The 26,018-nt window shown below is 36.8% G+C and overlaps 1 protein-coding gene across 3 annotated transcripts; it reads left to right on the top strand.

Annotated features, from left to right (window-relative positions):
* Positions 1–1,311: 1,311 nt before the first annotated feature.
* LOC113841755 (coiled-coil domain-containing protein 138) lies at positions 1,312–25,646 on the top strand. 3 transcript variants are annotated; one of them, XM_072027971.1, is made up of 8 exons: positions 1,312–1,559; positions 12,595–12,711; positions 14,229–14,411; positions 15,582–15,737; positions 16,534–16,650; positions 17,585–17,777; positions 19,781–19,963; positions 23,780–25,646. In XM_072027971.1, the coding sequence occupies exons 1-8, from the start codon at positions 1,392–1,394 to the stop codon at positions 23,920–23,922; spliced, it is 1,260 nt and encodes a 419-aa protein (XP_071884072.1). In that variant the 5' UTR covers positions 1,312–1,391; the 3' UTR covers positions 23,923–25,646. The 3 variants fall into 3 exon arrangements, with proteins under 3 accessions (XP_071884072.1, XP_071884073.1, XP_071884074.1); XM_072027972.1 differs by having other exon boundaries at positions 1,319–1,559; positions 14,232–14,411; positions 23,780–25,644; XM_072027973.1 differs by lacking the exon at positions 23,780–25,646 and adding an exon at positions 21,477–22,698 and having other exon boundaries at positions 1,323–1,559.
* The last annotated feature ends 372 nt before the right edge of the window (positions 25,647–26,018 follow it).

Genomic DNA, 26,018 nt, shown 5'->3' with positions numbered 1-26,018 from the left:
TGATTTTGTTTCTTTAAGACAAGAATTGTGTGAATGGTTGTAAATACTTTCTGCTTCGTTTTCTAGTACATGAAATTTAGTCTCTCAGAGCTTTTGCAGTATTAAAGACTTTAGAGTTAGTTATTTTTGAAAGTGTTAATTAAAGGAGTATTTTCTCTGTTCTTAAAGGCACGCTGAGACAGTGGTTCACAAGAATACAAAGTTAAAGTTTTCTTCTCACTTGACTTAAATCTGACCTAAATGCTGACAAGCAAATTGCTGCCTAAACTCTTTTGACCGTTGCTCCTTCAGTGAATTGCAGTTCTGATGCTCTTGAGTATGATTAAAATCATCTGCTTCCTAGTCTCAGTAAAATCTTTCTTTCTCTTTCTCTTTTGTGCAAACTGAAGTATTCATAGAGGACTTACATGATGATCAGGATGCTTGTTGTATCCATAGAGTATGCTACTTATATCTAAATGGCGGTTATAGTTTGCCCCATATTGTTTTCTCACAGGTTATGCTCAGTAACAGTGTTATTTTCTGAAAACATTTTTTTTATACTCAGCTTCAAAGCCTCAGTGTTGTTTTTTTTTTCAGAATCTGCTGGAAAATATTTAATTATATTTCAAATTTCCAGTGAAGGGGAAAAAAGACACATTCCTTGGTTTCTTTTTCAAGGCACGCAGGTTTTTGACTGTTACAAGTAATTGTCGCTTCAATTTTCCTTTGTTGCAGTTTCTTTTGTCTGTTTTTGCTTATATTTTAATGGTATGTACTGGTATTAAATTATATTGTGGACTAATAATAACAACAAATATTAAAAGATTACTATCTTGAGTTTCACAATTTTTTTCCAATTCGATGAAATATAGCACGTATTGGATACATTGCTGGACATTGCAGGACAGGTGTTTAAGTACAGGTGAACTAAAGCGTCTTAACTATCAGCAGTGAATAGTTAGAATATTTGAAAGATTCAAAAAAGGGAGAATTGGGCATATTTGTGGTTAAAATGGATGCTAAAAGAAAAAAGAGCTAAGTGTAAACAAAAGCTTTGACATTTGTTTTCATTCACAATTCTTTCCCACACCTGACTTAACTGAGGAATGTACAAGAGGATCAATGAGAAGATCTAGGTATTTTCTGGAAAAAAAAAAAAAAGATCCATAGGCTGTACACCATGGCTCCCATTTTCTTTATATTTCTTCTTAATATGTGGTGTGGATGTTGCTTTCTTCACTACTGGTGGTATGTGCAGATTGGACCATGAAGAATTACAAATTTGATCTTTGAAAGTTTGTCCTGTTTTTTAACACTGAAATGGAACTTAGTTGAGAATTATTTCTAAAAAGCCTCTCTTGTTAATCACGTTTTAAAATTTGATATTTCTCTAGCAGCATGAGACAAAAATGAGCCAACTGAGAGAAACCTTGAGAAAAATGACTGATGAAAATAAGCAGCATGAGACAAAAATGAGCCAACTGAGAGAAACCTTGAGAAAAATGACTGATGAAAATAACGAACTGAGGTCATCGCTTAACTCTCTGAGGGAAAATAACGAATTGCTAAAAACCCAGGCAAGATTAATTATTTCCTGTTACTAGCTTTACGAGTTACAGTCAAGTAGTCAAGCAGTACAGTCAAGTTTATAAGTAGCTTTGCAAGTTGATTCAAAGATCGAAGCTGAAATTCCTTTAAGTGGTATATTCTTTATTGCAGCGCTGGATGCACGGGGGATCTCTCCACCTATCGTGCATACCCAAAGCGGAAAGCAGTCTTGAATTTATACAATCAATCTATCAATATTCTACAAGCGCCTATACATATGCATTACCTATCCCCGCCTTCCCTCGCTTCTCATGCTAATTAGCCTTTTGGCACCTTGCGCCTGCGTAGAGCCTCCCAAGAATTGTGGGCAGGGGTCTTTGGGACGTGGGCAGGGCTCTTTGGGAGGAAGACCCCGAGTCTTCCTCACAGTGTACTTTTCACCTTTGGTCAGGAATCTGCTGAATTGGCACGTTTCTTAATTGCGAGAGCTGGTTGTTGCCAATTCTTCCGTTTGTTGTATCTTTATAATGAATTCCAATGTCCAATTTTGAGATTTATAGTCCTTACATTTGTTTCTCTGTCCGTCTGCCGCTTCCTTATCATGAGTTCCAGTGTCTTGTTTTGAGATATACTGTCCATGTCTGGGGATTGTCCTTGCCTCCCCAATGCCTCCCCAATACCTCCTTAATCAATCCCCCCTTTTCTTTTCCCATGCAAATTCTTTTGCATCAGATACTTTCATTATTTACAGTAACACAATAAAGCAGGCATCTAAACAACATGCACACAAATATTCCTAACACTACTAATGTGATAAGAGCAATGAACACTTGTTCCAACCATTGGAAGTTGGGCAACCAGGAGGTTAACTTATTCCATATTTCACTAAAACTCCATGAAAGATCATCTTTACTGATCTCATGTAGGACCCTTGTCTGCTTCCATATTTCTTCCAGGTCGGTAGAGATCCTTCCACTCTGATCTACATACATACAACAACTTGTATTTATTACTGTACAGACTCCCCCTTGAGCGGCCAGTAACAAGTCTAGGGCCATCCGATTTTGTAATACTACCTGTGATAAACTAGATATCTCTTCTTGTTGAGCCTTTATAGCATCCAGAGTTTTGTTTTCTAACTTCTCTATAATTGCAGAAATATTAACTATTGCCTTTTCCAATTCATTCACTCCTAACCATGGGATAAACCATCGAACAAAACTATGAAAAGCGGTGTGTCTCTCTATCAATGGATTGTTAATTTTTCGTCTAATTCTCCAGATATGATTTCTCAAGTAACCTCGAGGCACTACATCATGTACTGTCATACTGGGGACTACTGCTCCAAGAGTGCAAGTTCCCTTCCAGTTCTCGGGCAAGACCTTACGAGCTGTATCATTGCATAGCCAATACCACCCTTTTCCTTCTGGAACTGGCCAGCTGGTTGAATTTGCCCAACTGCTAGTTGTACTAATATCAATTGTTTGATTACAAGATGTCTGATTTCCCACATAAGTAGTACCCGTATTTATACAATCCTGTTTTCCCATACCCTTAGGCGGGTTACACCTTTGTACACATACATAGTAAGATTCCAATGGCACGAAGCTACTAACTTCTAGTTCCAAAACTTCTTCATATTTTTGACCCCAAGATGTGTTTTCCCACAAATTAGTCCAAGGTAAGTTTGCAGGCAAGGGAATCCTGATTAACGATACACCCTTATTCCCATGCTGTGGCAGATGGGTGCATACCCAACAGTTCGTCTTATTAATTACTTGAGAAATTGTTTGTATCAGGGACAGGTGTAAGTTCTCATCCCAAACTGCCCACCCCGAATCTGAGAACCACACCCCTGCAATCATTAGGATCTGGAAAACCATAATTTTGTTGGTCCAATTGGAGTGGTGGTCCATATCCTTGCCAGGGCCTTCTTCACCCTTGAATCGTGGATCCAAGCTGCTTGCTCCTTAATCTTAATGGCGGTGCGTGTTGTCAGTAATACCTGGTATGGTCCCGTCCACTTTCCTTCCGTTTTTCCTCTAGGGGTTGTCCTGAAAAAGTCTTTATATATATAATCCCTGAGCTTAAAAGGGTGGATTGGTTGATCCAACCATCTAGCCCAGGTCCTGAGAACAAATTTATGTACTTTATTTAATTATTTCTGAAGTTCAGTTATATATGCATATAAATATTCTAATCCTAGCTGCATTAGATCCTCTCCACTAAATATAAAATGATATGGCCTTCCATATAAAATTTCAAAGGGACTCAAATTCCCTTATATTCTAGGTTTAACTCAAATTCTAAGTAATGCTAAAGGGAGGGATTGAGGTCATGACAAATTAGATTCTTGTCCGATTTTAGCTATTTGTTGTTTAATTAAATGTTTCATTTTTTCTACCTGTCCACTTGCCTGCGGTCTATAAAGAGTATGCAGTTGTCTTTAGAATATCTTTAGAATCTTATTTATCTGTTGTACCACTTGCACACAAAAATGTGAAACTCTATCAGAAGACATTGCTACTAGAATCCCAAAGCATGGTATTATTTCATTTAACAAGACTTTAACCACTTCTTCTTGCTTTGTTTGTTTGACAGGGAAAGGCTTCAGGCCTTCCTGAAATCATGTCAGTCAGAACCAGTAAATAACAATACGCCCCTTTTCTAGGGAGTTCTGAAAAATCAATTTGCCACAGTTGCCCCGAATAATTCCCTTTATCAATGACACCAAATGTCACCCTATTTCCTGTATTGGGATTATGACGCATACAGGTGTCACATTGTTGGGTTACCTGCCTTATTGTGGTATACAGATTTCTTGCTACCAATACTCGATTTAATAGTTTATACAGGGCATCGGCTCCCCAGTGGGTTTTGTTGTGTTCCCCCAAAACCATAGGCCACACCAAATTAGAGGGCATAACAACCCTGTTGTCCTTCAAATGAGCCCACCCATCAACATTCAGCTTCCCTTTTAGATCCTCGATCAACTTTAAATCTTCTTTTGAATATTTAGGAGCCTGTCCTTTCTCTAATGTCTGAATTTTACTGTCTGGTATTAAAGCAAGCACTTCCACTTGACCTCTTTCCGGCTCCCTTCTTGCCTCTTTATCAGCCAATCTGTTCCCAATCTCGAAGTCAGTGGATCCTCTTTGATGCCCTCGGCAATGCATAATAGCCACTTTTTCTGGTTGTTTTACAGCCTCTAACAATTTTAAAATTTCTTCAGCATGTTTTATCTGTTTTCCCTGAGCAGTCAGTAATCCACGTTCTTTCCAAATCGCTCCATGAGCATGTACCATGCCGAATGCATATTTAGAATCTGTCCAAATATTTACCCTTCTTTTTCCAGCTGCCAGTTCCAATGCTCTCGTGAGAGCAACTATCTCCGCCTTTTGAGCTGATGTTCCAGGGGGTAAAGGCTTAGACTCAATTACCTGCTGAGTAGTTGTTATAGCATATCCAGCTTTACGTTGTCCTTGTGTAACAAAACTGCTCCCATCCGTGAACCAAGTTTCTTCTGCATCTTCCATGGGCTCCTCCTTAAGGTCTGGTTGGCTGGAATACACAGTCTCCATAGTTTCTAAACAATCGTGAATCACAGGTTCCGCCGGAGCATCACTAAGAAAAGAGGCTGGATTCACAATATTAGTTATCACAATTTCCACATCGTCCTGTTCTACCAATATTGCTTGATATTTCAAAAATCTCTGAGGAGATAACCAATGAGCCCCCTTTTGTTCTAAAACTGCTGACACAGTGTGTGAGACAAACACTGTTATCTTCTGCCCCATTGTAAATTTCCGGGCTTCTTGTATATTCATAATTACGGCTGCCACTGCTCGCAGGCAGCCTGGCCATCCTTTACTTACTTCATCCAATTGTTTAGAGAAATAAGCCACTGCCCTTTTGTAAGGTCCCAACTTTTGTGCTAGTACCCCTAAGGCCATACCCTGTCTTTCATAGGAGTATAACCAAAAGGGTTTAGACAAATCTGGTAAACCAAGAGCTGGGGCTCGCATCAACTCCATCTTAAACTTCTTAAAGGCTGCTCGGGCTTCTCCTGTCCATATTAGTCTTATGCAGTTATCTTTAATTAAATCATACAAAGGCCTTACAATTAATCCATAATTGTTGATCCATAATCTGCACCAACCTGTCATTCCTAGGAAAGTTCGTAATTCTTTAACAGTCTGTGGTTCTGGGGTACGACAGATTGCTTCCTTGCGTTCCGTCCCCAATTCACGTTGTCCTCCTGAGATCTCAAATCCTAGGTATGTCACGTGGGTTTGAACCAATTGTGCCTTCTGTTGTGAAACCCGGTATCCATTCATTCCTAGGAAATTAAGGAGGCTCACCGTCCACTGTATGCAGCTTCCCCTGTCTTCGGTAGCAATCAAGAGATCATCAACATATTGCAGCAGGACCCCTGCAGAATTGGGGGCTTCCCAGGATTCAAGTTCCTTTGCAAGTTGATTACCAAAAATCGTAGGGCTATTTTTAAACCCCTGAGGAAGCACTGTCCATGTCAACTGGACTTTTCGTCCTGAGTCAGGATTTTCCCATTCAAAGGCAAAGAGGTTTCGGCTTTCTGGGGCCAAGGTTAAACAAAAGAAGGCATCCTTTAAATCCAGTACGGTAAACCAGACCAACTTGTCCCTTAACTTGGTCAATAGCGTATAAGGGTTTGCTACCACAGGGTGTATGTCTTCAGTGATCCTGTTTATTGCTCTCAAGTCCTGTACTAACCTATAACTCTTCCCATCCGGTTTCTTAATTGGTAAGATGGGAGTATTATATTCTGATTCACACTCGACCAGTAACCCATATTTCAAAAACTTATCTATTGTATCTTTTATTCCTCTTCTATCTTCTATTCTAAGGGGGTACTGCTTAACCTTTACTGGCTTCTCTCCTGGTTTTAATTTTACCATTATTGGTGCAGCATTCTTTGCTTTCCCAGGGACATCAGATTCCCACACCCCTGGATAAACCTGATCCTGGATTTCCGGAAGGGTTTCATTAAAAGAATCAGTTTGGATCAATACCAAACTTAGTGCACTTATAAGTCGGTCTTCTTTTACTCTTAACTCTACCCTTCCCTTTTCAAAAACAATTTCAGCTTCTAATTGCTCTAATAAATCCCGTCCCAATAAAGATCTAGGAGATCCCGGCAAATACAAAAACCTATGTATTCCCATTTGCTTCCCCAATTCATATTCTAATGGCTTTAAAAAGAAAGCTTTTTCGTGTCTACCCATTGCCCCCACCACTGTCACAAAATCTTTATCTTCTGGCATCAACTTCTGATTTAACACTGAATATGTAGCTCCTGTATCTACTAAAAATTCTACTTCCCGACCCAATTTCCCTAGCTTAATTTTAACCAGTGGATCTGCTAGGGTAGAGTCCCCCGGTCTCCTTCATTGTTTTGTAGCCATTAATAGCTTATTTTCCTCTTGCCGCTTCGGGCATTCCCTTTTCCAGTGTCCTATCTCTTTACAGTAGGCACACTGTTCAGCCCGCAAGGGGAGTCGAATTACCTTCCCCCCCCCTTCTCCTGCCTCGAAAAGATTCTTCCTGCTTTCGCAGGGCTGCCACAGTGGCTGCTGCAATCGTCTCACCTAACTTTTGCCTTTCATTCCCCTCACGATTTCTAAACACTCTCCAGGCTTCTTCTACTAATCTTTCCAAATCCCTTACGTCTGGTTCTTTCATTTTCTGAAGTTTTCGTCTAATATCTTCCGCCGATTGACCCAAAAATAGAGATACTAATTGAAGTCTACCCCCCCTCAGAGGAAGGGTCTATAGTGGTAAACTTCTGCATTGCTGCCCTCACCCTTTCAAGAAATTCGGATGGGGTTTCTTTTAGACCTTGTTGGAAGCATATTCTCAATTCCCAATTCATCCAGATTTTAGTATTTACTTAGCCGTTCATAATTTTAGGGATGATTAGGGTCTCAGTGGGGTCGGTCAGGGGAATGCAGTTGTCCACAGTTCCCTGAGCGGTCCCATCGGTAATCTGAGCTCGCACATGAACTCAGGTTGTTTTAAGAGTTAACTGTTTTTCTGTTTCCATAACAACTCTCTCTCGGACCCATCATGATCCATTTGCCCCAAAGGGCTAACACCCATGATTTTAAGATCTCTGCCTAGAGCAGAGACAGAACTATTAACATTCCTACATCCTCTTTCCCTGCTCATTCAACTTCAAACACCTTTAACACTTTCAACAACCCTTTTAACACTTCCTTTATCTTTCTCCAGCCTGTACTTCTCTAATGCCAACATCAAAGGCTCAGTCAGGGGCCAACTTAATTCCGTACCTTTTCCCACCAAGATGCTGAAACAACATCAGTATACAACATTTCATCCTATTCTCCTTCTCAAAACCAACATTAACTGTAGCAAAACATTAGAGTTTAAAGTTCCATTTAGGGGCCACTTTTCTCCACATTCCAGCTTATAAAGCGGCCACCATTGATTACAATATTTTATCAATGTTTTCCTGTTCACACTTCCACCGGCAGATCCTCCAATATCCTTCCAGTGACTCAAAACACATCCTAACGCACTTTTCTTAGGAATTTCACTGCTTACTCGCCCCCCCATTTTCCAGTTTACACTTTCAGAATACACGTGTTACTTACAAAAGTGTATCACAAAAACGTATCACTCACAAAATTACAGGCATGCAATATCTTTCAGTAGCGATGTCACAAAGCTACTATTACCAGCAATATTGCTAAAATCACAATAACAATAGTCAGAGTCAAATTCCACATGCGATAAGTCAGAAAACCGAACTGTGTAACACCATAACGATATCTTTCTTATAACAATGCCACGAACCTACTATTACCACCAGAAAAATAGCCAAAATCACAGTAACAATAACCAGAGTTAAATACCGTACTCCATGAGTCAGAAAACCGAAATAAACAACACAATTCCAGATGGACCTTAAAGCGAGCTCTTTCCTTAAGGTCCCCAAATATACTTATGGTGCTTACCACAAAGTATATACCAAACACTGCCTCGCAGAAGATCACCTTCTGACTTACAGACAGTTCCAGATACAGATGGACCTCAGGTCCCCAGATATACTTGTGGTACTAACCACAAAGTATATACCAAATACTGTCCTGCAGAAGTCACCTTCCGACTTACTGGACAGTCCCAGATGACCGGTCTACCAGAAAACCAAACCAGAATAAAGAATATACTCACTTACAATGATGGGGTCCTTGTCTGCCTCCGCAGTGATCCGGTGAGTCGAGGAGTCCCTCCAGGAAATCCCGGGGGTACCCTAGGGAGTCCTGTCCCCAGCGGGTCCTGCGGACCGGCAGAGAGGTAGTCCCATCTGGGGTGCCAGATTGATTCAAAGATCGAAGCTGAAATTCCTTTAAGTGGTATATTCTTTATTGCAGCGCTGGATGCACGGGGGATCTCTCCACCTATCGTGCATACCCAAAGCGGAAAGCAGTCTTGAATTTATACAATCAATCTATCAATATTCTACAAGCGCCTATACATATGCATTACCTATCCCCGCCTTCCCTCGCTTCTCATGCTAATTAGCCTTTTGGCACCTTGCGCCTGCGTAGAGCCTCCCAAGAATTGTGGGCAGGGGTCTTTGGGAGGAAGACCCCGAGTCTTCCTCACAGTGTACTTTTCACCTTTGGTCAGGAATCTGCTGAATTGGCACGTTTCTTAATTGCGAGAGCTGGTTGTTGCCAATTCTTCCGTTTGTTGTATCTTTATAATGAATTCCAATGTCCAATTTTGAGATTTATAGTCCTTACATTTGTTTCTCTGTCCATCTGCCGCTTCCTTATCATGAGTTCCAGTGTCTTGTTTTGAGATATACTGTCCATGTCTGGGGATTGTCCTTGCCTCCCCAATACCTCCCCAATACCTCCTTAATCAAAGTTACAGTCAACAATTTTAAATGTTTGAACAAATTGTTTGCAAAATTGCTGATTTTGTTTCTTTAAGACAAGAATTGTGTGAATGGTTGTAAATACTTTCTGCTTCGTTTTCTAGTACATGAAATTTAGTCTCTCAGAGCTTTTGCAGTATTAAAGACTTTAGAGTTAGTTATTTTTGAAAGTGTTAATTAAAGGAGTATTTTCTCTGTTCTTAAAGGCACGCTGAGACAGTGGTTCACAAGAATACAAAGTTAAAGTTTTCTTCTCACTTGACTTAAATCTGACCTAAATGCTGACAAGCAAATTGCTGCCTAAACTCTTTTGACCGTTGCTCCTTCAGTGAATTGCAGTTCTGATGCTCTTGAGTATGATTAAAATCATCTGCTTCCTAGTCTCAGTAAAATCCTTCTTTCTCTTTCTCTTTTGTGCAAACTGAAGTATTCATAGAGGACTTACATGATGATCAGGATGCTTGTTGTATCCATAGAGTATGCTACTTATATTTAAATGGCGGTTATAGTTTGCCCCATATTGTTTTCTCACAGGTCATGCTCAGTAACAGTGTTATTTTCTGAAAACATTTGTTTTATGCTCAGCTTCAAAGCCTCAGTGTTGGTTTTTTTTTCAGAATCTGCTGGAAAATATTTAATTATATTACAAATTTCCAGTGAAGGGGAAAAAAGACACATTCCTTTGGTTCTTTTTCAAGGCACGCAGGTTTTTGACTGTTACAAGTAATTGTCGCTTCAATTTTCCTTTGTTGCAGTTTCTTTTGTCTGTTTTTGCTTATATTTTAATGGTATGTACTGGTATTAAATTATATTATGGACTAATAATAACAACAAATATTAAAAGATTACTATCTTGAGTTTCACAATTATTTTTTTCCAATTCAATGAAATGTAGCACGTATTGGATACATTCCTGGACATTGCAGGACAGGTGTTTAAGTACAGGTGAACTAAAGCGTCTTAACTATCAGCAGTGAATAGTTAGAATATTTGAAAGATTCAAAAAAGGGAGAATTGGGCATATTTGTGGTTAAAATGGATGCTAAAAAAAAAAAAAAGAGCTAAGTGTAAACAAAAGCTTTGACATTTGTTTTCATTCACAATTCTTTCCCACAACTGACTTAACTGAGGAATGTACAAGAGGATCAATGAGAAGATCTAGGTATTTTCTGGAAAAAAAAAAAAGATCGATAGGCTGTACACCATGGCTCCCATTTTCTTTATATTTCTTCTTAATATGTGGTGTGGATGTTGCTTTCTTCACTACTGGTGGTATGTGCAGATTGGACCATGAAGAATTACAAATTTGATCTTTGAAAGTTTGTCCTATTTTTTAACACTGAAATGGAACTTAGTTGAGAATTATTTCTAAAAAGACTCTCTTGTTAATCACGTTTTAAAATTTGATATTTCTCTAGCAGCATGAGACAAAAATGAGCCAACTGAGAGAAACCTTGAGAAAAATGACTGATGAAAATAAGCAGCATGAGACAAAAATGAGCCAACTGAGAGAAACCTTGAGAAAAATGACTGATGAAAATAACGAACTGAGGTCATCGCTTAACTCTCTGAGGGAAAATATCGAATTGCTAAAAACCCAGGCAAGATTAATTATTTCCTGTTACTAGCTTTACGAGTTACAGTCAAGTAGTCAAGCAGTACAGTCAAGTTTATAAGTAGCTTTGCAAGTTACAGTCAACAATTTTAAATGTTTGAACAAGTTGTTTGCAAAATTGCTGATTTTGTTTCCTTAAGACAAGAATTGTGTGAATGGTTGTAAATACTTTCTGCTTCGTTTTCTAGTACATGAAATTTAGTCTCTCAGAGCTTTTGCAGTATTAAAGACTTTAGAGTTAGTTATTTTTGAAAGTGTTAATTAAAGGAGTATTTTCTCTGTTCTTAAAGGCACGCTGAGACAGTGGTTCACAAGAATACAAAGTTAAAGTTTTCTTCTCACTTGACTTAAATCTGACCTAAATGCTGACAAGCAAATTGCTGCCTAAACTCTTTTGACCGTTGCTCCTTCAGTGAATTGCAGTTCTGATGCTCTTGAGTATGATTAAAATCATCTGCTTCCTAGTCTCAGTAAAATCCTTCTTTCTCTTTCTCTTTTGTGCAAACTGAAGTATTCATAGAGGACTTACATGATGATCAGGATGCTTGTTGTATCCATAGAGTATGCTACTTATATTTAAATGGCGGTTATAGTTTGCCCCATATTGTTTTCTCACAGGTCATGCTCAGTAACAGTGTTATTTTCTGAAAACATTTGTTTTATGCTCAGCTTCAAAGCCTCAGTGTTGTTTTTTTTTTCAGAATCTGCTGGAAAATATTTAATTATATTACAAATTTCCAGTGAAGGGGAAAAAAGACACATTCCTTTGGTTCTTTTTCAAGGCACGCAGGTTTTTGACTGTTACAAGTAATTGTCGCTTCAATTTTCCTTTGTTGCAGTTTCTTTTGTCTGTTTTTGCTTATATTTTAATGGTATGTACTGGTATTAAATTATATTATGGACTAATAATAACAACAAATATTAAAAGATTACTATCTTGAGTTTCACAATTATTTTTTTCCAATTCAATGAAATGTAGCACGTATTGGATACATTGCTGGACATTGCAGGACAGGTGTTTAAGTACAGGTGAACTAAAGCGTCTTAACTATCAGCAGTGAATAGTTAGAATATTTGAAAGATTCAAAAAAGGGAGAATTGGGCATATTTGTGGTTAAAATGGATGCTAAAAAAAAAAAAAGAGCTAAGTGTAAACAAAAGCTTTGACATTTGTTTTCATTCACAATTCTTTCCCACACCTGACTTAACTGAGGAATGTACAAGAGGATCAATGAGAAGATCTAGGTATTTTCTGGAAAAAAAAAAAAGATCGATAGGCTGTACACCATGGCTCCCATTTTCTTTATATTTCTTCTTAATATGTGGTGTGGATGTTGCTTTCTTCACTACTGGTGGTATGTGCAGATTGGACCATAAAGAATTACAAATTTGATCTTTGAAAGTTTGTCCTATTTTTTAACACTGAAATGGAACTTAGTTGAGAATTATTTCTAAAAAGACTCTCTTGTTAATCACGTTTTAAAATTTGATATTTCTCTAGCAGCATAAGACAAAAATGAGCCAACTGAGAGAAACCTTGAGAAAAATGACTGATGAAACTAACGAACTGAGGTCATCGCTTAACTCTCTGAGGGAAAATATCGAATTGCTAAAAACCCAGGCAAGATTAATTATTTCCTGTTACTAGCTTTACGAGTTACAGTCAAGTAGTCAAGCAGTACAGTCAAGTTTATAAGTAGCTTTGCAAGTTACAGTCAACAATTTTAAATGTTTGAACAAGTTGTTTGCAAAATTGCTGATTTTGTTTCCTTAAGACAAGAATTGTGTGAATGGTTGTAAATACTTTCTGCTTCGTTTTCTAGTACATGAAATTTAGTCTCTCAGAGCTTTTGCAGTATTAAAGACTTTAGAGTTAGTTATTTTTGAAAGTGTTAATTAAAGGAGTATTTTCTCTGTTCTTAAAGGCACGCTGAGACAGTGGTTCACAAGAATACAAAGTTAAAGTTTTCTTCTCACTTGACTTAAATCTGACCTAAATGCTGACAAGCAAATTGCTGCCTAAACTCTTTTGACCATTGCTCCTTCAGTGAATTGCAGTTCTGATGCTCTTGAGTATGATTAAAATCATCTGCTTCCTAGTCTCAGTAAAATCCTTCTTTCTCTTTCTCTTTTGTGCAAACTGAAGTATTCATAGAGGACTTACATGATGATCAGGATGCTTGTTGTATCCATAGAGTATGCTACTTATATTTAAATGGCGGTTATAGTTTGCCCCATATTGTTTTCTCACAGATCATGCTCAGTAACAGTGTTATTTTCTGAAAACATTTGTTTTATGCTCAGCTTCAAAGCCTCAGTGTTGGCTTTTTTTTTCAGAATCTGCTGGAAAATATTTAATTATATTACAAATTTCCAGTGAAGGGGAAAAAAGACACGTTCCTTTGGTTCTTTTTCAAGGCACGCAGGTTTTTGACTGTTACAAGTAATTGTCGCTTCAATTTTCCTTTGTTGCAGTTTCTTTTGTCCGTTTTTGCTTATATTTCAATGGTATGTACTGGTATTAAATTATATTGTGGACTAATAATAATAACAAATATTAAAAGATTACTATCTTGAGTTTCACAATTATTTTTTTCCAATTCAATGAAATGTAGCACGTATTGGATACATTGCTGGACATTGCAGGACAGGTGTTTAAGTACAGGTGAACTAAAGCGTCTTAACTATCAGCAGTGAATAGTTAGAATATTTGAAAGATTCAAAAAAGGGAGAATTGGGCATATTTGTGGTTAAAATGGATGCTAAAAAAAAAAAAAGAGCTAAGTGTAAACAAAAGCTTTGACATTTGTTTTCATTCACAATTCTTTCCCACACCTGACTTAACTGAGGAATGTACAAGAGGATCAATGAGAAGATCTAGGTATTTTCTGGAAAAAAAAAAAAAGATCCATAGGCTGTACACCATGGCTCCCATTTTCTTTATATTTCTTCTTAATATGTGGTGTGGATGTTGCTTTCTTCACTACTGGTGGTATGTGCAGATTGGACCATGAAGAATTACAAATTTGATCTTTGAAAGTTTGTCCTGTTTTTTAACACTGAAATGGAACTTAGTTGAGAATTATTTCTAAAAAGACTCTCTTGTTAATCACGTTTTAAAATTTGATATTTCTCTAGCAGCATGAGACAAAAATGAGCCAACTGAGAGAAACCTTGAGAAAAATGACTGATGAAAATAAGCAGCATGAGACAAAAATGAGCCAACTGAGAGAAACCTTGAGAAAAATGACTGATGAAAATAACGAACTGAGGTCATCGCTTAACTCTCTGAGGGAAAATAACGAATTGCTAAAAACCCAGGCAAGATTAATTATTTCCTGTTACTAGCTTTACGAGTTACAGTCAAGTAGTCAAGCAGTACAGTCAAGTTTATAAGTAGCTTTGCAAGTTACAGTCAACAATTTTAAATGTTTGAACAAGTTGTTTGCAAAATTGCTGATTTTGTTTCTTTAAGACAAGAATTGTGTGAATGGTTGTAAATACTTTCTGCTTCGTTTTCTAGTACATGAAATTTAGTCTCTCAGAGCTTTTGCAGTATTAAAGACTTTAGAGTTAGTTATTTTTGAAAGTGTTAATTAAAGGAGTATTTTCTCTGTTCTTAAAGGCACGCTGAGACAGTGGTTCACAAGAATACAACGTTAAAGTTTTCTTCTCACTTGACTTAAATCTGACCTAAGTGCTGACAAGCAAATTGCTGCCTAAACTCTTTTGACCGTTGCTCCTTCGGTGAATTGCAGTTCTGATGCTCTTGAGTATGATTAAAATCATCTGCTTCCTAGTCTCAGTAAAATCTTTCTTTCTCTTTCTCTTTTGTGCAAACTGAAGTATTCATAGAGGACTTACATGATGATCAGGATGCTTGTTGTATCCATAGAGTATGCTACTTATATTTAAATGGTGGTTATAGTTTGCCCCATATTCTTTTCTCACAGTCGCAAGTGATATATGAGCAGTATCAGTAGTTAGAATTCTGAGTGAAGAGAAGAACAGTTGTCTGAAGGTAGATACAAGAAAACTTGTGAAGGTTTTAGAGAGATGTTCGTGTAGTTTGTCTTCAGGAACGTCTGGATACCTTTCACAGAGCTTTTCTGTACAGTTGTAGCAGAGGGACAGAATGACAATTTCACGAAATCTTTATTCTTCCAACAATGCTAGTTACACAGTTAAAATTTAGCCTAAGTAGATTGTATGAAATAAAGCAAAGGAGTGTATTAAATGTATTAAAATGAGGATCATGCACAGATCATTAAATATTTTCTTTCTCCTATGATCCATTTAGTTAGAATTATAAAATAGAGTGATTTTGTATGTGAAAATCTCTTCCCAAGGCTTTCATAAACATTTGTTTAAGCACAAAATAAAGCATGTGCGTATTACTAATGTACTCGTATATTTTAGTCTATTGGTATTGTGGTTTAGAAAATCATAGACTTGAAAACTGAAATAACTGATGTTGTGGATGTGTTACAGTTACTACGGATTTCAAAAGTTTACGACCCCTTAACTATTCTTATGGACTGGATCTCAGACCAACACCTTAGCAAAATAGAAATACAAGAAGAGAGAGAGGGCAGTGAGAAAGCTCAGTGTGCTAAAGAAAACTACACTCTAGAAAATTGTATGAAGGTAAAGGCATTTGAATTTGTTTAGGTTGAAATGTTAAGATTCTTTGTATTATTTCTGAGTGTAACAGGTCTGCCTGTTTTACACACGCTTTGAATACATGAATTAAAAGAAAACAGCAGTTAATCCTTCAGTATTAATTCCAACAGTGAGATGTAATAGATAATTTTTCATACAGATATTTATACAGATCATTTTTAAGGAAATGTGTAGTGTGCAGTCTGACCTTGAGATTCCACCTGTCTTTCTATTTTAAGTCACTTTTCTCAGCTGATAATTTATCTCGTGTTTTATCTGTAATACTGTATGTAATTCCTTTTTCCTAAGGAGATACACACGTCTAATTTAAAGTATTTTAGTGCTGATACTAGGTATTAAAAGTTCAAGTTATGTCTTATAAAAGATGATACCGTGCTATACTTGTAACGCTTTTTTGGGATACCGAGGCTTGGAAATCAGTGAAGCGTTCAGGAAATCTGCTTTTTCTGTTTGTTTGTTTGTTTGTTTAATTATTATTCTATCTAAAATTTGTAGCCCTTGGTATTAGACTTCAGAGCTTGAGCTCACACAATGTCTTTCCACTTTTTGTGTAAACCTGTGTAAAATGTAAATTCAGTATATAATTCTGTTACCTGTACCAGATCTGCCCAGTGAGTATTTGTACATGTAGTCTGTTAAACTCCGGGAATACGTTGATTTTAGTTTGGTTTAGTTTTGCTTAGTTTGCTTTTTACTTGTGGTTAGCTTGTACTGTAAGTTCGTATACTGCACGTAACTTTGCCATTCTGTATTTTTACAGCTTTTGCCTATGGTCACTGGACAGCTCCAGTGGATGCCATTTGTGGATCCTAAACTACATATGTCTGTGATTCAATTTATCTACTGGTCTCTAAGGCAGATAGACACTGGTAGTCAGGTAAATTCCCAAGAGATATTTTGCATTATAAATGAGTATGAAAAGTAGATATTTTCAGGGAGTATATATAAAAGAAACTTTGCTGTCTTTGCAAAGCATAAATGCCTACCACAGATACATAGCAAATGAAAAACTAATTCTCACCAAATTAACTTTCTCACATTCGTTGTAATATTTTGCACCGTGTCTGTAAACATATTTTTGCACACATATGTGATCTTTGTTGCAGTAGTGTGTAGCATCTCAGAAATGGTATTTTCCATATGTGCTTACAAAACGTGTGAACTAGGAAAAGAAATATATTTTTGTTCGCTTTATGCATGAGATTTGTTGAAATTGATGGCAACGTGTGGCAAAGTAGCAAAGGTATTTTGATTTCTTTGTTCTCTACTCAGTGTCTAACTGAATAGAACTAAGCTGGTGGTTCCAGTGCTAATGAGAAGGTATTTTAAATGAGCTTGTTATTAAGTTTGATTCTGAAGTAATATTTCTGCACCGGTTTTTGAAAAGTCCAATACATCTTACCTGTACAGTATTCTTAAGGGTCATGTTTAGACCTTAGTTCTGTAAACGCTTTTGTAGGACCTAGCTTCAGGCATCTTCACAAAAGAGGGTAGTGTAGTAGGCAGCACTGATTAAAGCTGAGTTTGAACTGACTTTATTCTGGAACCAGAGGCAAATTAAATAATGTCAGCATATCAGGGGCCCTGACTACCTTGTTTCTTTGTGAAGTGTGTGTTGACTAGGCCCTGTGCTAATGTTGTTCAACTGCTTGTGGAACGCAAAGTAGTATCCCATGTACAGACTATATTGCAATACACGGTCACGACATCTGCTATTTAATATTTAATCCTTAGGGGAACATACGTACTTAGCAGACAGGATTTTCATGTATTTTAATGTTTACGCTAAATGTGCACGTTGTTTGAAACAGGATGCAAGCATGACAGCAACAATGGAGAGACTTGCAGAAGTTATTCTCAAAGGCGCAGTACAAAAGGGAAGCATGCAAAAATGGACTAAAAAGTCTACACGGAGTAAACCAAAAGCTGCACATTTCTTTAAAAGCTCCTCTATGCCTTTGAGGTTTCTGTCAACTTTAGTTGTGCTTAGAACAGCAAAACGAAGTAAGTTCTGGTTTTTATTATGTCTTTTTTAAATTATCTTTTTCTTTTTCTTTTTTTTTTTTTTTTTAAATCTTATTTTCAGGTATGTGCCCAGACAAAAAAACAAATGTACAAAATGCAGCAGTTCAATGATACTGTAGCATCTGTAATGCTTTAGTAGTAAAGGATGTTTTATTTGAATTTTACCACCTGATGAAGCATAATATAGGGAAGCAAGTATGAACCTTGCTATTATTCATGTCATAATTTGTGTGGTCATTTTAATATGCTTTATTTATGTCAGTGAGATCAACGTATTTTGTGACAAAGGGGAAAAGAGATGTTGGTAATTCTCTCAAGCAATCACCGTAGCAGTGATTTGTTTGTCAAGATCTGCACTGCATATAATGGTACAGCTAATTGCTCCTCAGTAAACTGAAATCAGTAGCAAATTCAGAACAGTTCTAGAATTTCATTGCTTTGTCAAAGTTTAATGTAAAGCTCATACTCTATCTAGCTCTTACCTCTCTGCTATCTCCCCTTTTCTCCTACCAAGTCTGTCACTGCAAGTGGCTACCCATAAACATTATCAGCATTGAAGAATGCTACCATATGCTGATGCAGTATAGTAATGTATTTTGTTAACAGGCAAAAGCAAATGAGGTCGTACTTGTCTGGAGATATCGCAGTTCTTAGTGACTTTTGCTTCAGTTCATGAGAGTTACTCCGCTTGTGCAATTTCCAGGATGCCGTAGTATCTCTTCTCAGCAGCAGTTTCTTTAAAAACAAACAGGGCCTGAAAAGACAAAAAACGTTTTCTTTGAAGTGATGACAAAAATACTGACCTGTGCAGTATTTATACTGGTAGTACTTAGAATAAGTAGGATTTAAACATTCTGGAAGACCACCCTGTCACCATTAATAAACAAATACAGTATTTCAGCTGTTGGAGGGAAGAATCAGTGTATTTTCAATTTCAGTATCATATAGTTTCAGTCAGAATATTTTGGTGAAGCATGATTACCCTGAAATTGAAACTCACATTTCTAGAAATGTTTGATGAAAATGATGCAAATGAATTACAATACAAAAAAAGTACTTATTGCAGAGATTAACTATAAGCAGATGAAAGCTGTTGATCAGAATGAATCAGTTTAGCTTCTCATGGTCGGTTTTTACTGCGAGCCTATAGAACATGGAAAAAAATTACCTGTTAAATTTATGTTGAAACTTACCGTGTATGAATTTTCATCACTGACCACATGTCTAATGATCTAGCGATGACAAAGCAGCACATTCAGTTTAAACATATATATCCTGTTCCCTTCAAGATGCTAATATCCAGCAGATGGCACTGTAATTAAACTTTTGCTATGTGATAAATTTTTCCCTTACTCTTAATTTTCTGTGCTCCAGATGATCAATGCTATTCCAAGATATTGAGGAAGATTTGACATCATGAAATTAAGAAAACTGAATTGATTCACTTAATCTAAATTCTCTGAATAATTTAGTGTTCTCCAAAATGGATGCATATATAACGTGGATGCATATATAACGTGGATGCATATATAACTTAAACTACAGCTTTTTATGGAAAGGAATGTGAATAGTTGCTGTCATGGCAGTAATTGCAGTTATTCAGATGAATGAGCCTTTTACTCCTTTATTAGAGGCTTCCCAGATGTTGAAACCAATATAGTCCCAAACTATGCAGCTTGTGATTTCTTTTCTCTCTTAAGGAAGAGATTAGAAAGGTGTTATATTGGCAAATATATTTTGCTCAATTTGTGAGTTGTAACTTGTCTTTTTTTCCACTCACAACAATTTTTGTAAGGAATAAAAATAGGCAGAAGATGCATTTAAACAAATAAGTCAATTAATATTTTCAGCCATTTAATTTTTTTTTTTAATTAGTATATATCTGCAACAGTAACTCTTAGGATAAATATTCATGTATTTGTGATCATCTAATGGAACTGTGATTACATAATTTTTATTCCCTGTTTTCTGTTATCTTTCAGTGGATTACCTGACTCAGGCATTTCATTCCCTTTGCGTGGACTTGAAGACAGATGAAGGAAAGATCTTATTTTTGCAATACCGATGTGTGCCTATCATACTAAGCCACTTAACTATATCCAAAAAATGTCTCCTTTTTATTGCACTTAATGCATTAGTTGAGATGGCCATGAACAACGATAAAAGTGAGTAATTGAAAAAAATACATACAAAGTTATGATGAAAGTAGGTGAGGTAAGCATAAATAGCAAATCAAAAATAACGTGCTGCTTCTCTATAAATAACCTGATCTAGCATTAGCATTCATTTGTGTCATTTAAATTCATTAGAGATATAAAGTATGTTTCTGAATTGTCCGTCTCTTCTCACTGTCAGCATCCAAGCTTTACATCTTGTCCTGGTTGCTTTCTTAGTGGTGTGATTTTTTTTGATGTTTAGTTTAGCTTTTCTGTTTATTCCACTGGTTTACCTTGCTGATGTTTTGCCAATGAGTAATTTTCTTTTGAAGTAAGGCTGTGCCAGGGCAGCCATTTCATGAAATCCTGTTAGCAGGTGGAGATAAAATAAATAAATAAATAAATAAACTTTTATCTTTTTTTACCCCCCTAATGTGAACAGCTCACCCCTAGCCATTTTTCACTTTAAAGTAATTGGAAATGGCACATCTGTAAGGGATGGTTATGTTTCAATGAGTTGTACTGTGGTGTGGTCCTATAAAAGGGTTAATAGTCTCCTTCACAGTGGTTTTCCAGGTGACACAGGCAAAGAATCAGTTGATAACAATCTGGATGAACACACAAGTAGTGAGCCATTCCAGTGTCATGTGGAACAATCCTTGTTAATTTTCTTAAAATAAAAAGTATTCATTGTTTTTTGGAACAGAAAAGGGAAGGAGAAGGGACTGCTGCTATTTGTGAAATGTATATTGTTGGCTTGGGGTATTTTGTTACCATGTACTATAGGGGCAAAAACAGAAAGCGTGTTTGACTTGGGATGGAACAACGTTGAGTTAGAAGGCATTTTGTAGTGAGATAAGTGGCAGAAAGATTTACCTGATGTTGTTTTCATCCTTTTTAAGACCGTGTGGTTAGTTTATCTATTTATTTTTTTTACACTAAAGTATTTCTAATCATCATAATTTTGATCGGTATAGTAACTGGGAAAGAAAAACCTAAGCAGGGTTGATGGTATCTGACATTACTTTGAAGAAAAATTCCACTAACAGTACATGTTCTGTTATCTAGTAGTAGTCATTTCGATCTGCTGGATGCCTAGATTTGGAAGAATAATGGAGATAAATTGTGACAAGTTCACATTTTGCCATGTTGCTTGTAACCTTGTTGCATGTCAAATGTAACCGTTCAGGTATTGGTACCATCTGTTTCCTATCTATACGTAGTATCTTAATGACAAATTAGAATTAATAGTCTTATTGCTGTTCATCTTTACTGGCACGCAGCTTTTCATGTACCACATCCCTGTTTGGTTCAGGTGTTTCACATCCAGAATCCTGTCAATCTGTCTTGTTATAAAGGTAGTTCCTGGCTTCCAAGGTGTAGGTTTTTGTTCTGGTCTTTTCTGATCTTTGTAAACTTCTGTTCAGTCCAACTTACTTCTGTGACATAAGGAATCCTGTTCTGTTTTTAACCTTTTTTATTGCTTTTTTTTGTGTGTGTATGTTTGTGATGGTCATTTAAGAATGATGGTGGCCTCCCGTACATCCTGTGTCATAGCTGCGTGAAGGTCTTGCACATCTAGGAAGCTGAAGAACAATTGATACCATCCTGAGGTCAACATGTACTGGGTGATGGGCTGGACCTGTCCTTGGGCTCTCTTAACTCGGGGTCACCCACGAAGGCATCCACACTCGAGGGGCCTTGCACTGACTGTTACCTCGCCTGCCCTCCGTTGTGCTATAACCACTGGCTCTTACCAGGCCCAGCTGTTGACGACGAGAATCAGTTAAACTCAGCAAATGGTTCCAATCTTGCCAGTGACTGTGTAAGAGACAGCAGCTCATCAGCAAGCTGTTCAGTGTAGTTACTGGTTCTTTTTCTGTGGTCCTTATGTAACTTTTCCACGAGCTAACTCTCCATCACTCTGTTGGGTTGGTCCGCTCTCCTGGCAGATCCACATGCAATTAGAAACGAGGCAAAACCGTAATGGTTAATTTGTTAAAACATGAACTTCAAGCTGGTGTTCCTGACAGTCTTCATTTTCTGAGGTGACAGAGCTTTAGCTATAAAACAGAAATTTCTGAATGACAATAGCTGGTGAGACTTGATGCTGTGAGTGACTGATCACTTTGAGGGTAAATTTCAGATGAGTTCTGTCAACAGTGATAAATTGCTCATTGTTCATTACAGTCTACCAATGAAGTTAAGTTAATGTAACTACCAAATGCTGCAATTTTTTATGGCTCCTATGGGAGGCTTTTGCAGATTATTTAAAATTGTGTCAAATCCTGACCGGATAGATTCCAAGTTAGTTTTTCTACAGTAGTTAATAAAAACAAAATCTGTGCAGAGATGATGCAGAAAAATATGTAAAAATACACAGTTTTTATTCTTCTAGTTCATCAGATAGACAGGCATTTAAATTATATGCTTATTTTGTACATTTGTGATGATTTAAAATCTATTCTGCAAAAGCTTATTTGAAATGAATATATAAAATGAATAGATAAACAATGTAGGAAAAATCTCTTTAAATGCATGTCTTTATCAGTTTGCTTTCATGTGATTGAACTTTGTGAAACTTGAGGTATTATTTCCACTTTGGCTCTTCTGCTTTATGGTAAAATTCCCTCAGCGTATTTTTTATATTGTTTTATAAACCTCACAGTTAAAACATTTTACAGTGTATCTGTATGTATATGTGTGTGTATATATATTAATAAAGTTTTTTTAAGATACCTTAAGACCGGTATTTTTAATAATAAAATAATACAGTATTATTGAGACCAGTAAGAACAAGCCAGCAAAGAAATGCCCAAGTAAGCAGAATATGGTATTTGTTTACACCTACAAAAAGGAATTTAAGGCATTTTTAGATATTTAAGGATATTTATAGGAATAAATTGTAGGACCTCCTTCTTCTACAGTAAAAGTAGAATAATATTACAATAACTATTAATTTAATGGCATATTCGAAGTAACTATATCCTGGGGCATACCAAGTGTGTTTATACGCTAAGGGCAGAGTGCAGTGAATAGTGACTTGTTTTGTTGGATTCCTAACAAATGTGTTCAGTTCTGTGACCTATTAAATCGGTACTTATGTTCTTTATGGTGTTGCTCTAAATCAGTCTGTACTATTAGAATCAAGAGTGAAATAACACAAGGGAACAGATTTTACTTTATTCTGAATTGACTAAGTTTTGGGGAGCAGGATAAATAGAAAAGATTATACTATATGGCCATGTTTAAAAATTATCCAGCATTTTACAGGAATTGTTTTGATATTCAGGTGTTCTTATCCAACTCTGACCTCTCAATTACGATTCTGCCTGTCTTGAAACGGTACGGTGACAGTTTTGATAATGAAAAGCTGTCTAGTCATCAGTGTCTACATGTACTATTTCCGTACGTCATTTTGCAGCAGCTTAAAATATTTCCTTGTCAGTTTTTTTAGCATAGCTTAGTGTTCTCCTCATGTCATCATAAGAAAAGGAGCATTGAATAAACATGTTGAAGATGAGATTTTTTTATCTGAGTTTAAAATTGCTCAGTGTCCTGTTTTCCTTTGTTCTCAAGGGAATAGGCCTTGTTTTAATACCACAAGTGCTGGTAATATCAGAATTCTTAGGAACTTGGGTGAGTTTTGTTCGCGGTTTTACCTGATTTTTGCATCACATGCCTAGAATATACCCAGTTAGTACATTGTTCTCATGGTTGCACAGCATGAGGCGCATATAAAACCCTCAAAAGCTATAAATCAATGATTTAGTTTTCCATGAGCCAAGTGCTGTGATTAAACTTTTTAACTATTTTCTTTTACAGTTTACTTAAAGATTTTCCTGGAAGACTGCAGTAATGAACGCTTTTTCCATACTTTGGCTGCATTGCTTCAGAATCGCGAGCTAGACATTTCGATTTTGGAAAGGATTTGTTTTATATTACAGAAAGTCTCTGAAATAAAGTAATCCTTTACTACCGTTTTTCTGTTAATTGCCATTAGATCACTGAACTTGGGGACCTTTCTCTTTTTTTAAAAGCGCATCTCTGTTTTGACGTTCATTTGCTCCAATACAAATAATGCTGGACTTTCATTGTTAGCAATTATGTTTAAAATGTTTGTCACAGATATGTAAGATGAATCTCTCAATTTGCCTATATATCTGTGTAGTTCAGAATATGAACTAAAAAATAACTAGCCTAAAGAACATATATTCCTCATTTATTTAGATGACGAGAATGCTTAGAAGAAAACCCTTCTTTTCTTCCCCCGACCTTCGGTTTTACTGAGTTACTTGGTAAAAATGTCCTCTGAAAATTGTTTTGTATGTGACTTAAATTTCAGTTTTGTCAATTTTCATCTCTATCAAAACAAACAAACAAAACAAACAAAAAAACAACACACGGTTTAAAGTCTTGAGCCATTTAAGACTTTGGGGGAATGTTAACCTTTACAGAATAGGTTTCTGTTGCTTACTGGTTACTAATTTATTATAACAAAGACCTTCAGCATGTCAGTGGTAGAATGCTGCTGAGTTCCGTTGATGTGCATTATTTAATGGGATTGTTTCATTTATAAAAGCAGGTATTTACACTAAACTGTTGCTTACATTAGAGTTAGTTATTTACAAAACTGAGGGTTTTGTTTGATTTTTCTTAGGAACAAAATTGAACTCTGGGGGAAAAAAAAAAAAAACTTCCTGTAAAATACTCTAATTTAAATCATATTTTTCATCGGAAATAAACTAAAAGTGTACTCAGAAATCCAGATTTTTTAATTTGTTTAATTAAAAGACAACCTCACAGGTGGTGCCATAAATCTTAAGAAATGAACCTTGAAATATTCTTTAATTTTTTTATCCTTGGTTTTGTAGTAGTTCATTACTGTATTTGCCTCGATGTTATTGTGGATTTTCTGTACACATCCTGTTTCTGAAATCTTGCTTCTCACTGGGGAAATCCTTTTACAGGTTTTCCTTGATCTTCCACTGTACTACATGTAAATACCATTTAGTCAAGAGAAAGCATAGTTCTTGATGTGAGGAATGTTTTAAGAACTCCAATTCGTGTCCATAAATTCGTGTCCATAAAGAATAATTCTGTTTGAATCCTGTCTGCCTCTGGGCCCTGCACTGGCAATTTAGTTCTTGAACCACAGATGAGTGTGTCCCAGTCTCCCCCTCATTCTAGTCAATTTATCACGTCTTCAGAAAACACTCCTTAAATTTGTGAACCTGTTTGCTTTTGTTATTCCTGACTTCTAGTTCTAACAGTTACGGGTTTTTTTTCTGTCTTCTTCGAGATTGATTTAACACTGCTATAGATGTTATGTAGATGACTGTAAATAGCTGGGAAAGAATGTTTTAATTGCTCGTGAGTCGTCAACCTGTTTGGGAGTTTCAGAACAACTGATAATAACTGGTGACTGCTGGTGACTGTTATGAGATCCTTGGTATCTGGCCAGGGGGGCCAAGAGATTAAGAGGAAGAGAAAAGAAGCTGAAGGACGGTTGGGAGACAAGACCTGTGGAGAGTGTACAGAGAGTGTTCCATAAACTTGGAATAGTGCCGAGTAAGTACAAAGGGTGAGAGGAAGACTACAAGCCTTCAGCATGAAAGACCCCTAGAGACCCCCAGAGGAGACTGATGCGCATGCTCCAGTAGGAGGAACTGGACCCCGGAAGCTAATTATAATAATCTATTTTTTTTTAGAAGTAGTAATGAATATGTATTAGTCTAGGCGCATGAAAATCAGCTGCTTGATGTAACTGGTGTGCGTCCTGGTGGAGCAGAGACTCCCGGTGCACCCAGCGCTGTTTGCTTACCTCTATTCCTTTATATTCTTTTAATAAATCCTATTTTTTTATTTAATCCTAATTTGAATCCTGAGCCATTTATAACAATTTGGGGGCTCGTCCGGGATGGTTATAGTTCCTGAATTCTGATTTAATCTAGGAGAGGTGCCCCACCATTTGGTGGCTCCTGTTTGAGTCAGATCGGGACTAATGCCATCCTGAACCTGAATAAAGGTAAGCAAAGAATTTGATTTTTTTTGAGCTCCCTTG

Source organism: Anas platyrhynchos, chromosome 26, assembly GCF_047663525.1.
Source record: "Anas platyrhynchos isolate ZD024472 breed Pekin duck chromosome 26, IASCAAS_PekinDuck_T2T, whole genome shotgun sequence".
Taxonomy (NCBI): Eukaryota; Metazoa; Chordata; class Aves; order Anseriformes; family Anatidae; genus Anas; species Anas platyrhynchos.
The sequence above is the reverse complement of the archived record's forward strand: the minus strand, read 5'-3'. Positions and strand labels throughout refer to the sequence as shown.